This window comes from Tympanuchus pallidicinctus, unplaced genomic scaffold, assembly GCF_026119805.1.
Source record: "Tympanuchus pallidicinctus isolate F22 unplaced genomic scaffold, pur_lepc_1.0 scaffold5, whole genome shotgun sequence".
NCBI classification, from domain to species: domain Eukaryota; kingdom Metazoa; phylum Chordata; class Aves; order Galliformes; family Phasianidae; genus Tympanuchus; species Tympanuchus pallidicinctus.
The window spans coordinates 32,534,079-32,549,735 of NW_026294769.1; the positions used below are offsets into that span (position 1 = coordinate 32,534,079).

Below are 15,657 nucleotides of genomic sequence, written 5' to 3' on the forward strand. Positions count from 1 at the left end.
ATGCAGGGAGAACACCACTCATGTGCCACAGCAAGCAGTTCCCCTAACAGGAGACCCAAAGTCTCCACCCTAACCCAACAAAGCGATACCCTTGTTCACACTCAGGCTGCCAGCCCAGGCAGAACCGTGTCTGAAAATGGTCAGCAGTTATGTGTGAGTAGGAATGACAAAAACTAAGGCTTTGGCAACAAAGCATTCCAGAACAATTGTGCTTCTTCCTTGTGTCTGTCTGCTCCTCTTCAAAGTTTAAGCAAGAATATCAAATACAACCATAAGTCAAAAGATAAAACTGTCTTTGTACACAATATTTACTATTTTCCATTAAATGCATTTTCTTTCCCTAACCAAAGTATTTTATGGATCAATGGTGATCAGACGCTGATATTTCCTTTTTTCCACTTAATACACATGAATGCTTCCAGCTGCAGTGAACACAGTTTGTGCACCAGATCTCCCTGGCTGATCATCATCAAAAGCAAGAGCTCCCAAGCCCCCTTTTTCATCGTGAATTTACCAAGAAGTTATAAGCACATACCTAGGGCTCAAAACTGCATGACTCCAGATAATCCCAGTTCATTTGAGCTGTTTCAAAGTACAAGCTGAGAAAACTAAATTGAGATTGTAATTCATGTGCAGTAGGAAGTATTATAAATCCTTAACTGCTTATTCATCTATGCCCTTACACACATACAGCTGTAAGAGTTATCCTATTGCTAAATTCTAATTGGCATTGAAATGACCTGGTCCATTCCGATCGCATTAAGTATGAAATCAATTAACACCTCCTCTTCTTTCACCTGGCATTTTCTCATGGCAAAATTTAATAATGATTCCGATTATTGTTAACCTCAGGCTGCTATCTTTAGTTACATTTCTGTATGTTTCTCAGTGTCCATGACATGCAGAAGCAGTCCCCTGAGGTGCATGTCAAATTTTGTGGCTATTAGGCCAACATCCATTACATTTTAAAGCAATGAAAGTCTTTGCCAAGAGACAAGTATTTCCCCTTGCTATCTCCATTTGTCAGGAAGAAACTCATTTTCCTAAACCCATGGATTCCTTTACACATACACATAAAAATTAAAGCAATAGGTAAGACATCAGAAACCACATGCAAAATCCAAAGTATTCTAATTATGTTAGCACTCAAAGGAAAGACAAAATTGCTAGGAAAAACTTCAGAATCACCTCTGGGGGCCAAGTTCCAAGGCACCAAAGAACAACTGGGTAATGAGAGAAGTAAACAAGTCACAGTACCCCTAGCAAGATGAAATGCCAGATCTGAGGCACCAGACTGATGTTTGACTACTCAGATTAGGGGGGGAAAAAACGCAAACAGATGAAACAATTGTCTCTGGCCCACTAAAGCAAGTTTTGAAAGCAAAAAATTAATGCAACATTTAATCCCAGAACCAAGAAAAAGCCTGAAGATCCCTCTGAATTTTTCTTAAGCCACCACTTACATTCAACTGGCCCATCGGAATTCAAAAGAATCAAACTTGCTGGTTGATTAGCTGGGCAACATCATAGCTGGGCACAGAGTGACAATGCTTAGCTACAAGAAGAAAGGTTAGGGTTGAGATCTTCTGGGAATGGTGAATTTCACTTTATGTGCCATTAGAAATATCAGCAAATAAGGCACAGAGTTATACTCATCCATACAAGAAAGCACTTTTTTCTTTTTTTTTTTTTTTTCTTTTTTTTAAACAGGAACAAAATGACAGGGAGTTTTTTCCCTATCCCTACACTAACTTCTACCATCTCCCAGCAGTGTTGATAACTGTCGTGTCATTGTCCCATACAGATGTGGGCTCATAGGAAACTAGAGGATTAAGAGACAACTGTGCTCATTCAGCCTGAATTTGCTAGAGCTGTGATTCACTGTGGATTTCAGCCAGGATTGTGCTATGGAAAGCTGCATGGTCAAAATCGACACAAAATCATCTGAAACAACAAAGCAGTGAGGGACAAATTCTATTTGCTTCCAGGTATCACACAGTTTTGCTAGATATCAATGACGGTCTTGGACTTTGTTATGATGGGGAAAGTATGGTGAAGAAAAATCATTTTTAGTTGATATGAGTTGTACTGGAAGGAGTAAAAGTTCTTAAAGACCAACTGAAACAGATCATATTTCCCAAGCTGAAAAACACTATACCCTCTTGCTGCCAGGAAGGTTGCTACTGCACATCTTCACTAAATCAGGATCAAATCAGTCAAAATCCATACTAAACGATGTGCCTGATATTTTACCCTCTATGAAGTTAAGCTGATGAGTGCCTGAAAATAACGTTATCTTTATAGGGAGTAACACTTTAAATACAGCATATTCTGCAATCCTTAATTAATGAATATTTACAGTCTTAGAGCCTTTAAGCTGATTTTCTCTCTGACGCTGGCTTTCTATAGAAAAGAATGCACTTCAGAGTTTTGGGGTTGGTTTTATTTCTGGACTTATCATAGTATCAGAATCATATAACAGTTTGGGTTGGAAGGGATCTCAAGGATCATCAGGTTCCTACACACCATGCCATAAGCAGGATTGCCAATCACTAGATCAAGTACTAGATCAGGTTGCCTAGGCCCCTGGTTTTAAACACCTCCAGAGATGAGGCATCCAAAATCTCTCTGGGCAGCCTGTTCCAGCAGCTCACTTCCCTCTCGGTGAAAAACTTCCCCCAATATCTAATTTAAATCTTCTCTGCTTTACATTAAAACCATTTTTCCTTGTCCTATTACTATATACTCATGTGAAAAAAGTTGTCATGCTTATAAGCTCCCTTTAAATACAGAAAGGTCATAATAAGGTCTACCCACAGCCTTCTCTTCTCCAAACAGGACAAGCCCTCTCTCCTTCATCCTGTCTTTATAGGAGAGGTGCTCTAGCCTTCTGATCATCTTCATGGCTCTCCTCTGAACCCTCTCCAAAGGCTCATCCTTCCTGCTGGGGGCCCCAGACCCAGGTGCAGCACTCCAGACAGGGCCTCATGCAGGCAGAGTAAAGATGGACAATCCCCTCCCTCATCCTGCTGGCCATTCATCTTCTAATAAAACCTAGGATACCATTGGCCTTTCAGCATACAAGCACACTGATGGCTCATGTTAATTTTTTCCATGTACCAGGACCCTTTAGTCCTCGTCAGCAGGGCTACTCTCACAAAGTTCTTCTCCCAGTCTGTATATGTCTGGAATTACCCCGACCCAAGTGCAAAACCTTGCCCTTTGCTTTGCTGAACCTCATTAGGTTCACAAGGGCCTACATTTCAAGTTTATCAAGGTCCTTCTGCTGTATCAGTTGTACCACTCAGCTTGGTGCCATCAGCAAAGTTGCTGAGGATGCACTGAATCTCATCAACTATGTTGTCAGTGAAGATGTTAGAGTACCTGCCCCAAGACAGACACCTGGTGGACACCACCTGGTGACATGGACCATAACCTCCTCACTGTGACCATCTAATCAATTCCTTATCCACCAAATGGTCTATCTTTCAAATCCATCTCTCTCCAGTTTCTCAATTGAAGGATGTGGTGAGGGTCCATGTCAAAGACCTGACCCTGCAGAAGTCCAAGTAGATGACATCAGCTGCTTGCCTTTTATCCACTGATACCATCACAGCCACCAGCTTGGTCAGGTACAACCTTCTCTTGGTGAAGCCAGCCTGTCTTGGATAACCCACTTGTCCTTCATGCACTTTAACACGCCTTCCAGGAGGATGTATTCCTGGATCATTCTAGGTGCAGAAGCGAGGCTCACCAGCCCGTAGCTCCCCAGCTCCTCTCTTCCCACTTTCTTATGATAAACTTCAAGAACAATAAAATCATTCACCAACCAGCATTTACTGATCCTAATCAATCATTCTTATTTTTTTCTTCAAGCCAGTAATGAGGAAAATATGTACAGAAGACAGTATATTCTACTGAGAAGGGTAAATACTGAACACATGCTGTCTCACTGATCGCTAAGCACTGTAAACAAGGAAAATTTGCTTTGTCATACTGGTGACATTCTCCTGCTGTTAATGTCTCATGCAAACTACCCAAGGTTTCTACAACAAATATTTGAAAGGTACTAAACCAACTAGATTATCCATGATTAATACCGGTTATTGAGCACTTTCTCATTTACAGTCAGACTCTCCAATTCAATTTTTCTGTAAATGTTTGTCTCTGTAAGTCATTACATATGAACTATCCTTTAAGCCATAATCTTGTTCCATTTGGGTGAAGTTTAAATAAAAAGATTAAAAAAAAAATCAGCTGCACAAAGACTAAATGGTACCATGTATTGCACACATTCACACACACACACACACAACTGCTACTTAGTATGTCAAAGACATGGAAGAAATTTCGTAGACTCAAAGTATCTCAATGAGTTACCAAATGACCCAAGAGATCTTGAGCTACCAAGGCTAGGAAGGAAAGCAAGGAAAAAAAAGCTCACTTTCATGCTGAGTAGCACAGATACAGTCTGGATAGCTACCAAGAGCAGACTGAAGTGACACAATTCATGCTGTTTTATCAGATGTCAAATTTTTCTTAGAATGAGATTGTTAATGACAATTTGAGTAAAGCTTCTTCAAATTCTTCATAGAAATAAATGCATCAGCCTAAGGAATGGGAATGCAGTCAGAGTGATAAGCCTACTCAGCAGCTCAAAGGGCAAAATGTTCCAGTGTCAGAAAAGTAAGCAGGCTGCTGAAAACTGCCTAGTCACTCATATAGTACTGCAAAAAATTGTAGGCAAATTCAAAAGAAATGTAGTGACACTTATGCCCTGCAAAGGAAAAAGAAAGCATGTACAAGTAAACCAACATTCTAAGGCAAAACAGCTGCTGAGAAAAAGAAGAGGCAGACTTTCCTACCCTCAGGAGTGATAAGGACAGCACAGCATTTCTCCAGATGAGTTAGCAGTCATACTGCACCTCATGAAACACTGAAATAGTTCCAGATAAGCATGAAGTTAATAAGCACACTCCACAACAATGAATTCCAATACATTTACTGGAAAAAGAAAGAAAACAAAGCACTCATCACATAAGTCTACTCACAAAAATATTCAATGATAATTTTGTACTACCAATCACAGTAAATCATACGAGCCTCCAAAAACATAAGCCTTCAAAGTACAATACGAGAAACCTATCTTGAAAGTATATTCACATCTATAACATAGCTGGGTTAAAACACAAGTGTCCTATGCACACTCACATGTCTTAATTGAAGAGATTCATAATATAAAACTCTACCTCAGTTCTGGAAGACCCATTAGTTTGCTTCCCCAGTTTGAGATTACACAGCCAGAAATTATTAAGCATGGAACAAATAGTAGCTTTTTTTTAAAAAAAAAAAATATATATATATATCAGTGACACAGTATTTAATGCCCCTAGTGAAGAGCATAAAACAGTATAGAGAACTATCCAGTAAATCAGTAGCACTTAGTTGATTTCATTTCTGACTATGAACATACATAAATAAATATTTGCATTTATGTTGTAGGCAGAACACACAAGTACATTTTACACTATCAATATTGATGTCAGTGATGTTAGCCTGGTAAAATATGTAGGTGTAGATGCCCATATCCCCAGTTGCCCTTGACATGTCTGTTTCCTACCATGCAAGGAGGTGAACTGATGACAACCAGCAGAATGGGCTCTGACATCCAAGTATGGATTTATCATCCTGTCTCTACACACTCCATGCACAAAGACAAACTAAGATACTCATCTCTTATCACAGTTCGCTAATGTCTCTCTAAAAAGCCAGAAAGGACCATTATAGAGCTAGGAGCTGCTTTTCAGAATGATTTTTTTTTTCTTTTTTTTTTTTAAAGGGATAGAGATGACAACCATGATTAGAATTAACCTGAGGAGCACAAGCATTGCAGGAGGGAGCGGAAGACATGGCATTCCTGTGCTGAGTCAAACCTTAACTACTTTCTGCTTCACCAACCAAACGCAAACACGATAGTTATCTGTCTTGAGCAGGGCACCACAGAAGTGGAAAACAGTTCCAATTACAACAAAAATTAGTCTTTACAGACTCATGGCATAGCAACCAAGAAGCACAAGGAACATTTTTCATTTCTCAGTAGAATATCAAATCAAATAGTTGCAGATTAAAAGTCTAGCTATCTTACAGCTGTGCAACTAGTGACACAGTTAAAAGACAATATAAAATCCTTATATAGATACTTGTCAATTTGTGCTTCTCCAGACAGCTCATCCCCAAAAATGCCACAGATCACAAAAAAAATGTTTGTCAGTATGGAAAACACAGCAGAAAAGAGTGGAAAGTGCCATAAACCAAGGCATAATGTGAATACAGAAATACATTTCATTTCATAGCAAATTTAAGCAACCAAGGAAAGGAGGAGAAAATCATTAGAGAATTGTGCTGTAGAATACTTAGAAGAGGTACAGGTGTTTGAAATAAAACAGAATAGTTCTCTACATTCTAAATTAGAAGAGAAACAACCAAGACTAGACACCAAAGAATGACTTTTTTTTTTTCATGTACTTTCTGATGTGCTTGACCTGTCTACTGCAAAGAATGCCAAAATTCATTGTTTGGATTCTGATGAAGTGCTGTCAGAACAAGAGTCCATTGACACAAAAGGGTACAAAACTGCAATCATATTTTAAGCTCGTGAATGATTGTGTTATTTTCTGATAGTTCCTATTTTATTATTGAAACACATACATACATAATTTCCATGTGAAAACAAGAAAAAGACTCTCTATGAAAATTATGGCAATATAATCAATGAGAAAATTCTCAAAGAAAGCATCTGTTTGCCCCAAAGAACACAGTATCTTCCAATTTGCCCTTTATTTTTTCCTATTACTTCTTAACAGTCATACATACAGAGAAAAGGAAAGTGAGTTTGTGCAGGAGGAGAACAGAAATAGTAATAGTGAGCACAGCACAGAAAGAAAGGTTAACTACAGGACAAAGGATGGAAGGAATGTAAAGAATGTCAGCAAGTAAATAAATCAATAATCTACAGACATCATCTACATTCCTGAACTACCTTGAAAGCAAAGATGTCTGCCATTAACATTCTCAAGAACAACACAGATTTTTCAAGGAAGACTCACTGTGTAAGATCTGCTTCTGTCAATACACTCTTGTCAACACTTGATTACATGGGAGCCTTTCCAAATGGATCCTATACTACTAACAGTTTTGTTAAAATACGCTTGTAAATACATTAGTGGGATTCACAGGGTTGTTTTCTGGGGCCAGATCTCTTTAATGTTTTCATCAATGACTTTGACACAGGACTAACATGCGTAATAAGTAAGTTTGTGGATAATACTGAACTGGGAGATGTAGACTCTCCTTAGAGTAGTGAGGCCCTGCACTTGACAGATTTAGGGGTTGGGCAATCACCAACTGCATGAAGTTCAGTAAGAGCAAGTGCTGGATTCTATACCTCGGACATGGCAATCCTGGATTTACATACAGACTGGGGGATGAGAGGTTGGTTAGCATTCGTATGGAACAGGATTTAGGAGTTCTGGCTGATGGCAAGCTGAGCCCAGGTTAGCAGTGTGCCCTAGTAGCCCAAAGTGCCAACCACATCTCGAGGTGCATTAGGCTCAGCAATGCAAGTGAGTGAGGGGAAACATTGTTCTGCTCTGTGCTGCGTGGCCTCACCTCAAGCACTGGGTACAAGTCAGCATGTCAAATATAAGGACAAAAACTATTAGAGAACATCTGAAGGAAGGCACAAAGATGCTGAAGGGCCTGGAGGGCAAGACAAGCGGAGGCTTTTTTGTTCAGCCTGGAGAAGAGGAGGCTGAGGAGAAGCCTCTTGGCAACCTGCTGCTCCTCACGAGGGGAATGGAGGGGCAGCTCTGCTCTCATGTGACAGCTATTGGACCCAAAGAAATGGCATGGAGCTGTGTCAGGGGAGGTTTAGAATGGGGGTTCGAAAAAAATTCTTCACCAACAGGGTGGTGGGCACGGAACAGGCTCCTGAGAGCAGTAGTCGCAGCACCAAGCTGCCAGAGTTTAAGTGCTTGGACAGTGCTCTCAGACATAGGGTTTGAATTTTGGGTGGTCTTGCACAGACTCAATGATCTATGAGGATTCCCTCCAACTCCGTATATTTAATGGTTTTATGATCAGCCCAGAAACATTAAAAGCGAACAAAATTGTGACCACTGCACTTTGTTGAAACACTCAAAATCAACATCAAGTAACTGCAGGAATAACGCATTAGAAATCCTCAGCTATCCTTCCCTGAACTAATCAGAATTACCTTACCAGAGCCTACCAGCCCATGCCAAATAAAAACACTGATCAATGAAACCAAAAGACTAATGTGGTTCTATGAACATCTCTCTTCACAATATTATCAGTATATTTTAAAGAAATATTTTTTACAGGGGAAATAGAAGTTAAGCAACAGAGGCAAGAGGACATAATAGGCAGTACTTTTTAACTAGCTGGGAACAGACCATATTTTTAGGGAGGGAGAAAGAAAAACAAGTATCATGGCATATTGTGCTACAAAAGAGGCGTATTGGCAAAGTGAAACAGTGGGTGATGAGGATGTTACAAAAATATCCACCCCATACACACTTCAGGGTGCTTACTTTAGATTAACTGAGCACGTACTAGGGGCTGAGGAGAAAGCTGACAGAAAATCAACTGAGTAACGTAACCCAGAGCCAGTATCAATACACATTTAGCTGAAGTTGCAACATGACTGATGTGACATATGACAAAGGTTCACAAATCCAGTATCTAAGTGTCTCTAGCAATAACAACACTGGGATGGGATGATTCCTTATGAGTGTTGTCACCATTTTTGTTCACATTAGAGTACTACTTTTCCACACAACATAAATGTATAAAAAGCACACACCCACAAAATCATCAAACAAAATTTCAGAAGTGGACTTGGCTTTGAATACACACAATATGCTTTCATAACACTTATTTTTGCAAATGAAACAGATATGATTAGGTTCCTAGGGGGCCTCTTCTCATGTATGTATGAAATATTTTATTTTATTAAAACAAATCTGTCAATGTCATTCTACTGCCACACAGGGGGGACTTCTTTGACTTTCCACAGTTACTTAATGGACTTCCCAAACACCTTTTAAGCCATGGATGCAATCACTTTATCAAAAACTAACAAATAAAAAATCCACCACAAGAAATCCACAACCCAGAATCCTACTGTACCTGTATTCTGTTCTTCAGTCCAGGCCTGCAGATACATGAAGAGGAGTAGACCAGCTACTCCAAACATCAGTAGCGACACAAAGACTTGTCGTAGTTTCATGACCCTAATAGAGGGCTACTTCTCAGCTTTCAGAAAAATGCATGGCTCATTTTTTCTGAGTCCTCAGTGTACCTGCATCTTCTTCAGTGCCTTCTCCAGACTCTGACCTGGAATAATAACAGATGCAATCAGTTCTTATGTTACATGTTATTCTCCACCAAAGACTCTGTAAACAGCATACTGTATACAAGCTGCAGCTCTTACAAGCTATTATTTCCAACACGTAGGTTTTTGTTGATGTTCCTGAAAATATTTCTGTCCCATATGGGATTCAAACAGAATTCTTACAGTACCTGCAGCCACCACCCCACCTCCACACTGCTCATCATCATCCGCTGCTGTAATGGAGGGAGTTAATGCCCTGATGAGATGCCTGGGAAATTTATTGCTTAGCTTTTCAGCCAGCTATATTACGTGACATGGAAAAGACTTGGGCACTTCATTCTTGCCTTAACTTCATTGGAAACATGATCTTGCCAAGAAGAAGTAATTTAGCTAGTCCTGTATGCCTGATACAAAAGGGCCATAAACTCAGTTTATAATAGAATATAGAAGGCACTGCAGAATATCAGAAACAACTCATTAACTTGATTCAGAACATGTTTTGTTTGAAGGCAGGTTACTAGAAGCTCAAGAGCAGTTGTTAAAATTAGGCTGCAAAGCAGGAAGTAAAAATAAATTGAAATGCAACACAATAGGACACTCTTGTAATGTAAATATCTGATAGAAGTATGCTGTAAACAGCAAATAACGTAATGAAAAAGCTTGAGCTTCTAAATGAAGATGAGATACTGAAAAAATACTGGAAATAGATATTAAAAGAACTGAACTGAAGCACATGTACATTCAAATAAACAGAAAAATAAAATATGGGCACTTAATAGTTATTCTGAAATGTTAGAGTATAGTGCATTCCACAAGAAAAGTTCTTATTTCTAAATAACTCAGCACTCTTACATCTATAATGGCTGGGCCTCCCATTAAAAATGGCTGCTGAATAAAGAGAGTTAACTATGTTTTCTTAGAGACAAAGGATTTCAGAAAGAGCAAAACAGCATTCATGACTTCAGAGTATTTTCTCTCCTTCCAATTCTGCCATTAAAATTATACAGTACTTTGTGAAGCAGAAACTTGCCTGCAGAAAGTAAATCAAAGCTCCAAGTATATATCACTTTACATGCAATTTTTCTGTATAAGACAGATAGCTAGGCATTAAGAGAACATAAATGCTCTGTATGAAGTCTTTTTTTTGTATAGTCAAAGTACTTTGTTTGAACCCGGGACATTGTAGGCAAGTTAATAGTTGCTTTACTCCATACAGTTCTTTCCACCTTCCTTCTGCAGAGATGCAATTTTCTCCACATAATATACCTGTTTGCAACTATTACAATACACGGTATTTGAAGGAAGTAGTGAAAACTGGGCAAAAGCAAAGAAAATTCTTTAGGGAATTATTTGTCAAATGCCTTTGGAAAAAGTGGTAGTTGTGGAGCCTCCTTCCAACCCACTCTTCTTTACCTAGTACTTCTCTGACCTCTTCCTACAGCACCCTCAGCATTCTCAGACCTGCAGTCATCCTCATTTAGGTTTACCCAGGTCTCCACTCCCAACCTTTGCACCTGGCATCAGTCCTGTAGCAACTACACTGCTTACACACCTTCAGAAATCACTCTGCTGTTGAGGAAGTGACTTCCCAGCAATAAGCAATGCTTTAAGAGCCTTCAGTTAAAGGAACAAGGAATACAAAACCCTTCTGTTTCTCTATAGACAAAAAACTACATTGTTCCTGTAACAGGACATTGACAGCATCTGGATTAGGGAGGGAAAAAAAAAAAAAAAGAAAAGAAAGTAGGACCTGTACGTCTGAATGAGCATCTTTGAAAGCAAATGCAGGCACTTAAAAGTGGAAATCCACCTCAATCACAGCTCAATTCAGCACCACCTGCAAACTATGCATTATTAACATTTGGATGCACAGTAAAAATCAGGAGCAGTACCGAACAATTAATCTGTTAAAAATAAAAATAGATGTTTTTTTTTCCTAGGGTAGTTTCTGTTTTGAGAGGGTAAAAATTTGTAAAACACACTTTTAAATGTAACTATCTCTATATATTTTGTATATACACATACATGCTACAAAGGAAAGGTAAGCACAGAAAGAAAAAGAAATCATTCTGTAGACAATTTACTCCACTATCAGTCATTACAATTATCTTTGTATCAAGTTTTCATTCTATTTGCAATTAGCTCAATTTATTTAATTTATATAAAACTGTAGAATTTGTTTATGCATTGTCTAAGTTTTAAGACTACCTTTAAATAAGAATAGTTATTTCAGCATTGGTTAGAAACATATCAAATCCATACAATTTAAAGCTACTCTGCTACCTTACAGTATTTGGAAGGCCTTTCAGCTTGCATAAGCAGTTTAATTTATTTAATACGGTAATTTGTAACTCATATATGAAAAAATGATAGCAGCATTAAAGAAGGCTGTATCTAAAAGTCTGCTAGTAGAACATGAAAAATGGCTACACAACTCTGACAAATTTGCTCCTTCAGCATTAAAAAACCATGGTCATGGATAACATTCCCTGGCATCCTGGCAAAGAGAGAATATCTGCAAATATTCTTTCGTCAAGATAAATGCTCCCCTGTGGCTGAGAGAGAGCAACAAACAAGTAATTACTTTCAACCTAAGTATTTTCAAAAGAGATTAGTCCTATCCACATGAAGCTCCAGTATCCCAGTTAGGCTGTAGATCTTACTTCCTTCACTCCTAGTCCTGGCTCTACTGGATGACAACTTGACCTGCTTGGTAGAATGCTTACTCCAGGGAAGTTAATGCAGTCTAAGAAACTGTTGTTCCTTTTCTCCTATGCCAAGATTGACTCTTACTTTAGCTTAGCCATTCCTACCTCTTTTGGAAGCGTGGACCCCAATGTACCACCTCTTTTAACTTGAACTTCCACAGGGCCACATTTTACTGATGTTCTGACTGTTTGAGATAACTTGATATATACCCTTCTTAATTGCTCTACAGAGACAGGGAATGCAGCAGACAGAAACACTACACATTTCTGTTGGCAACACAGAGTGCTTTGCAGCAAAAATTAAGAAAAAAAAACTTGGTAAGCTTATAGGCAATTTCACTTCTGAGGCTAAATTTCTTAGTTCTATTGTCAAATTTAACAGAATTTGGATTCCTGAAACCCTTAATGTAAGATCCCTGCATTTTCCCCTTTTTCATAGAGCATCGTGACAGAAAATTTTGCACCAAGGAACAACCACCTGGACAACCACCCAGGCTGCTTTCAGCACAATCAGCAAAAGGAGAGGAGGGTATCTTCTCATTTCACTGCTCCCCATCCTCCCTCACTTCTCATGTTAACCTGTGTGTGTACTTGACATGCATCCTCTAGGATCATCTTTCCACTCCCCACACCCCATTCATCTGGCTTCACAACAACAAACACAAGGTACAGCCTCAGCTCTTAACAGTGCTTGCACAGTTCCTTGTATCAGGCAGTGCTATCCCTCATTCTAGTTTGTCCCAGAGGCTACTAGGAATAAATATTCAGCATTTGCTCTTCTCTCTCTCCAACAAGTTACGCAGAGTATTATGGCTGCGTGAAGTCAAAGTCCTTACAGAAGCTTGGATTAACTGTGTAACCAGATCAAGACAATAAAACTCAGTGCTACTGGGCAAATGTGCAGGAACAAAAAAAAAAAAAAAAAAAAAAAAAAAAAAAAAAAAAAAATCTATAACATTGCTCTTCCAATCCATAGGAACATGTCAGGAAACAGAAAAGGTTGAATATCCAGCAGGCCTCATTATAGGGTCTAAGCAGAGGGGCAGTGCTGCAGTGAGTTTCTCTCTCGCCTCAGGACAGCCGGCATTTCAGTGACTGGCATTGCAGAGGGAGATGCTTTGTCTAGGTCCACTGGTACTGCTGACACTTCAGCAACCCCTTAACTTCCAGAGCCACTTATGGGAAGGCTGTGTCTAAGCATAACTGAAGACACCATCTGGCCTGCATGACTTTACAACTAGCAATAACAGAAGATTACTACCTAGCAACCTCACAAATCAGGTTAAGATAATTTTGTTATTGAGTGCCACAAGAAAAATAATGGAATCTATATGGAACATCATATAAAATATGCATCTGAAATGTATATAATGAAATCTTCTGCATAAGGATGCATAGGGACTTCTTATCAAAGATGAAAACTGCTTAAAGTGCACATCCTTCACTCACCCACTGAATATCCTGAAACAATGAAGCCCTTCTAAAAAACAGAAAGGAAACCTTTACAACTGAAGTTTCAAGAACAATCAGCAATTCCAAAAATCAGCATCACTAGAGCAACTTCCCACCACTCAAGCCACACATATTTAACATTTTTCTACTTCATTCTCCCTTGTTACATAGCAAACTTCAGTGCTGTTATAGTAATTACATTTTATTAATGCATTTTATAGAATAGAATGTTATACAAAATGAAGAACATGGCACAGTATATAAGTTCTGCATTTGATTTGGTCATTTTAATGTATTTAAATCAGTTTTTCATTACCTCTTCAATATTTTTTCCAAAGAAAAATCTCTTAACAAAGCAGTGCATGTAACATGTCTCATTTTAACTACCAGAGCATGTATTGGTTTCTGAAGCCATTAAATTGCTCCACAGTAATAACATCAGGTGACTGAAACCAGTCCATGGTACCCACACTACTTCTGAGATCACACAGCAGTACAGTTACTTACTGGTCCTACTCATCAACCGTAAGTCCTCTTGAACTTCAGACCATATCAATTTAACCCACAAAGTAACTAAGACAACCTTTGCAGGTTATTTTACTGCAGTTGTATTTATTTTCTTTATACAGGAAGCAAATAAAAAGCTTTGTTTGTGTTAATGACAGATAAATGCATAACCTGTCCTACCTGTGAGCGTGAAGATTAACCTACTGGCTCCATGAGACATTTCGTTTAAGAAGAACAGAGAAGATACTCCAGTAGTATTGATAACAGTGGGTTTGGAATTTTACCAATTTACCAAACATTCACTGCCAATGGTTTCATTCTATAGACCAGGACACTTTCTCATTGAAAAAAAAAAAAAAAAAAAAGACAGAGCTTGTTTTTTCCCCCCCAGTCAAGACTGGGGGACACAGCTATTCCTGAGCACACAAAGACAAATTTGGCACACTTACCTCTTACCTGTACAGCCTGAAGTCAGTGCACAGACCCATGAAAGTCACCTGGAAAGTTAAACAGAATCAGGGCTCGTGAGGCAACAACTTGATGACTCCAGTTATTCTAGAAGGGCTCAAGATGGACTTCCCCTTCCCCCCCCCCCCTCCCCTTAAGATGGTGAAGATAAAAGAGATATTGTTTCAACAATCTTTTTTTCTTTCTTTCTTCCCCCCCCCACTCTCATGTAATGAAATTATGAGATCTTATTTATTGACTGCAGTGAACCAAAGCGTTACCAGTGTGCCAAACAGACTTGCAGCCTGTCTGTCCCAATCACTCAATTCACTCCTTGAAAATGCACAGACGACATAACAGACTTTTTGTTTGTTTGTTTGTTTGTTTTTTAAATGTAACAGATATGCCCTGAATATTTTTTGTTATGTGACCACTGCGGGGAGGAAAAGGAGTCAGCAGAAAAGTTGCTTCTTCTGCAGAGCGCTCCGTTGCAGAGTAATAGGCTTCCGCTAAACTTCTGGGTACGCTCCAGAGCTTTGGGCTCCTACAGCGATCCGCAACCCTCCCTGTCCCCGTAGAGAGACAGCCCACGGCGGCTGGTCCCGAGAGTGAGAGCCCCTCGCTACGGAAAGACGGCGCACGACGAAAAGCCAGAAGCGGATGAAACAAGCCGTTCTGCCCCAGGCCACCGCAATCCCCCCCCCGGGTGAAAACATACCGAGCTTCGATCGCTGCGCTCCTCCTCCCGCACCCATCGGTGAAACGCCCAACACCCCGGGGCTGGGCGGCAGCGAAAGCGCCGCGAGAGAAGAGCCGCCGCTCGCTGGGGCTGAGAGTAAAACCCCCAACAAGTCAACCCGCGCCGCCGGAGGCCGCCGCCCGCTCCGCACCGCCCCTCCCTGCCACTCCCTGGCCGGCCCGCCCGCCCCGGCGGCAACCCCTTACCTGCCCTCCTCAGCGATGCTGCGGGATGGGAGTTCTTGGAGGTGTGTCTGCAGCGAGGCGTGAAGTTTCACCGCCAAACTTTGGGGCTGGGTGGACTGCGGTCCTCTCCTAAAGGGGAAACCCAACAGCGCTTTGCGGTTGATCCGTGTGAGGGCAGGTAAATTTAGCGTTTGCTCGTCCGCC

General features: G+C 40.0%; 1 protein-coding gene across 4 annotated transcripts in view; it reads right to left on the bottom strand.

Annotated features, from left to right (window-relative positions):
* CHST9 (carbohydrate sulfotransferase 9) overlaps positions 1-15,398 on the bottom strand; it is an 88,772-nt gene extending 73,374 nt beyond the window's left edge. Inside the window, exons 1-3 of one of the 4 annotated variants that reach the window (XM_052704460.1) lie at positions 15,248-15,398; positions 14,539-14,579; positions 9,211-9,417 (exon numbers count right to left, since the gene is read on the bottom strand). In XM_052704460.1, coding sequence (XP_052560420.1) covers positions 9,211-9,310 — 100 coding nt within the window. In that variant the 5' untranslated portion in view covers positions 9,311-9,417; positions 14,539-14,579; positions 15,248-15,398. Of the gene's footprint in view, positions 1-9,210; positions 9,418-14,531; positions 14,580-15,247 lie in introns of all 4 variants that reach the window. The other 3 variants (XM_052704459.1, XM_052704462.1, XM_052704461.1) reach the window with 3 other exon arrangements.
* Between the last annotated feature and the right edge of the window lie 259 nt (positions 15,399-15,657).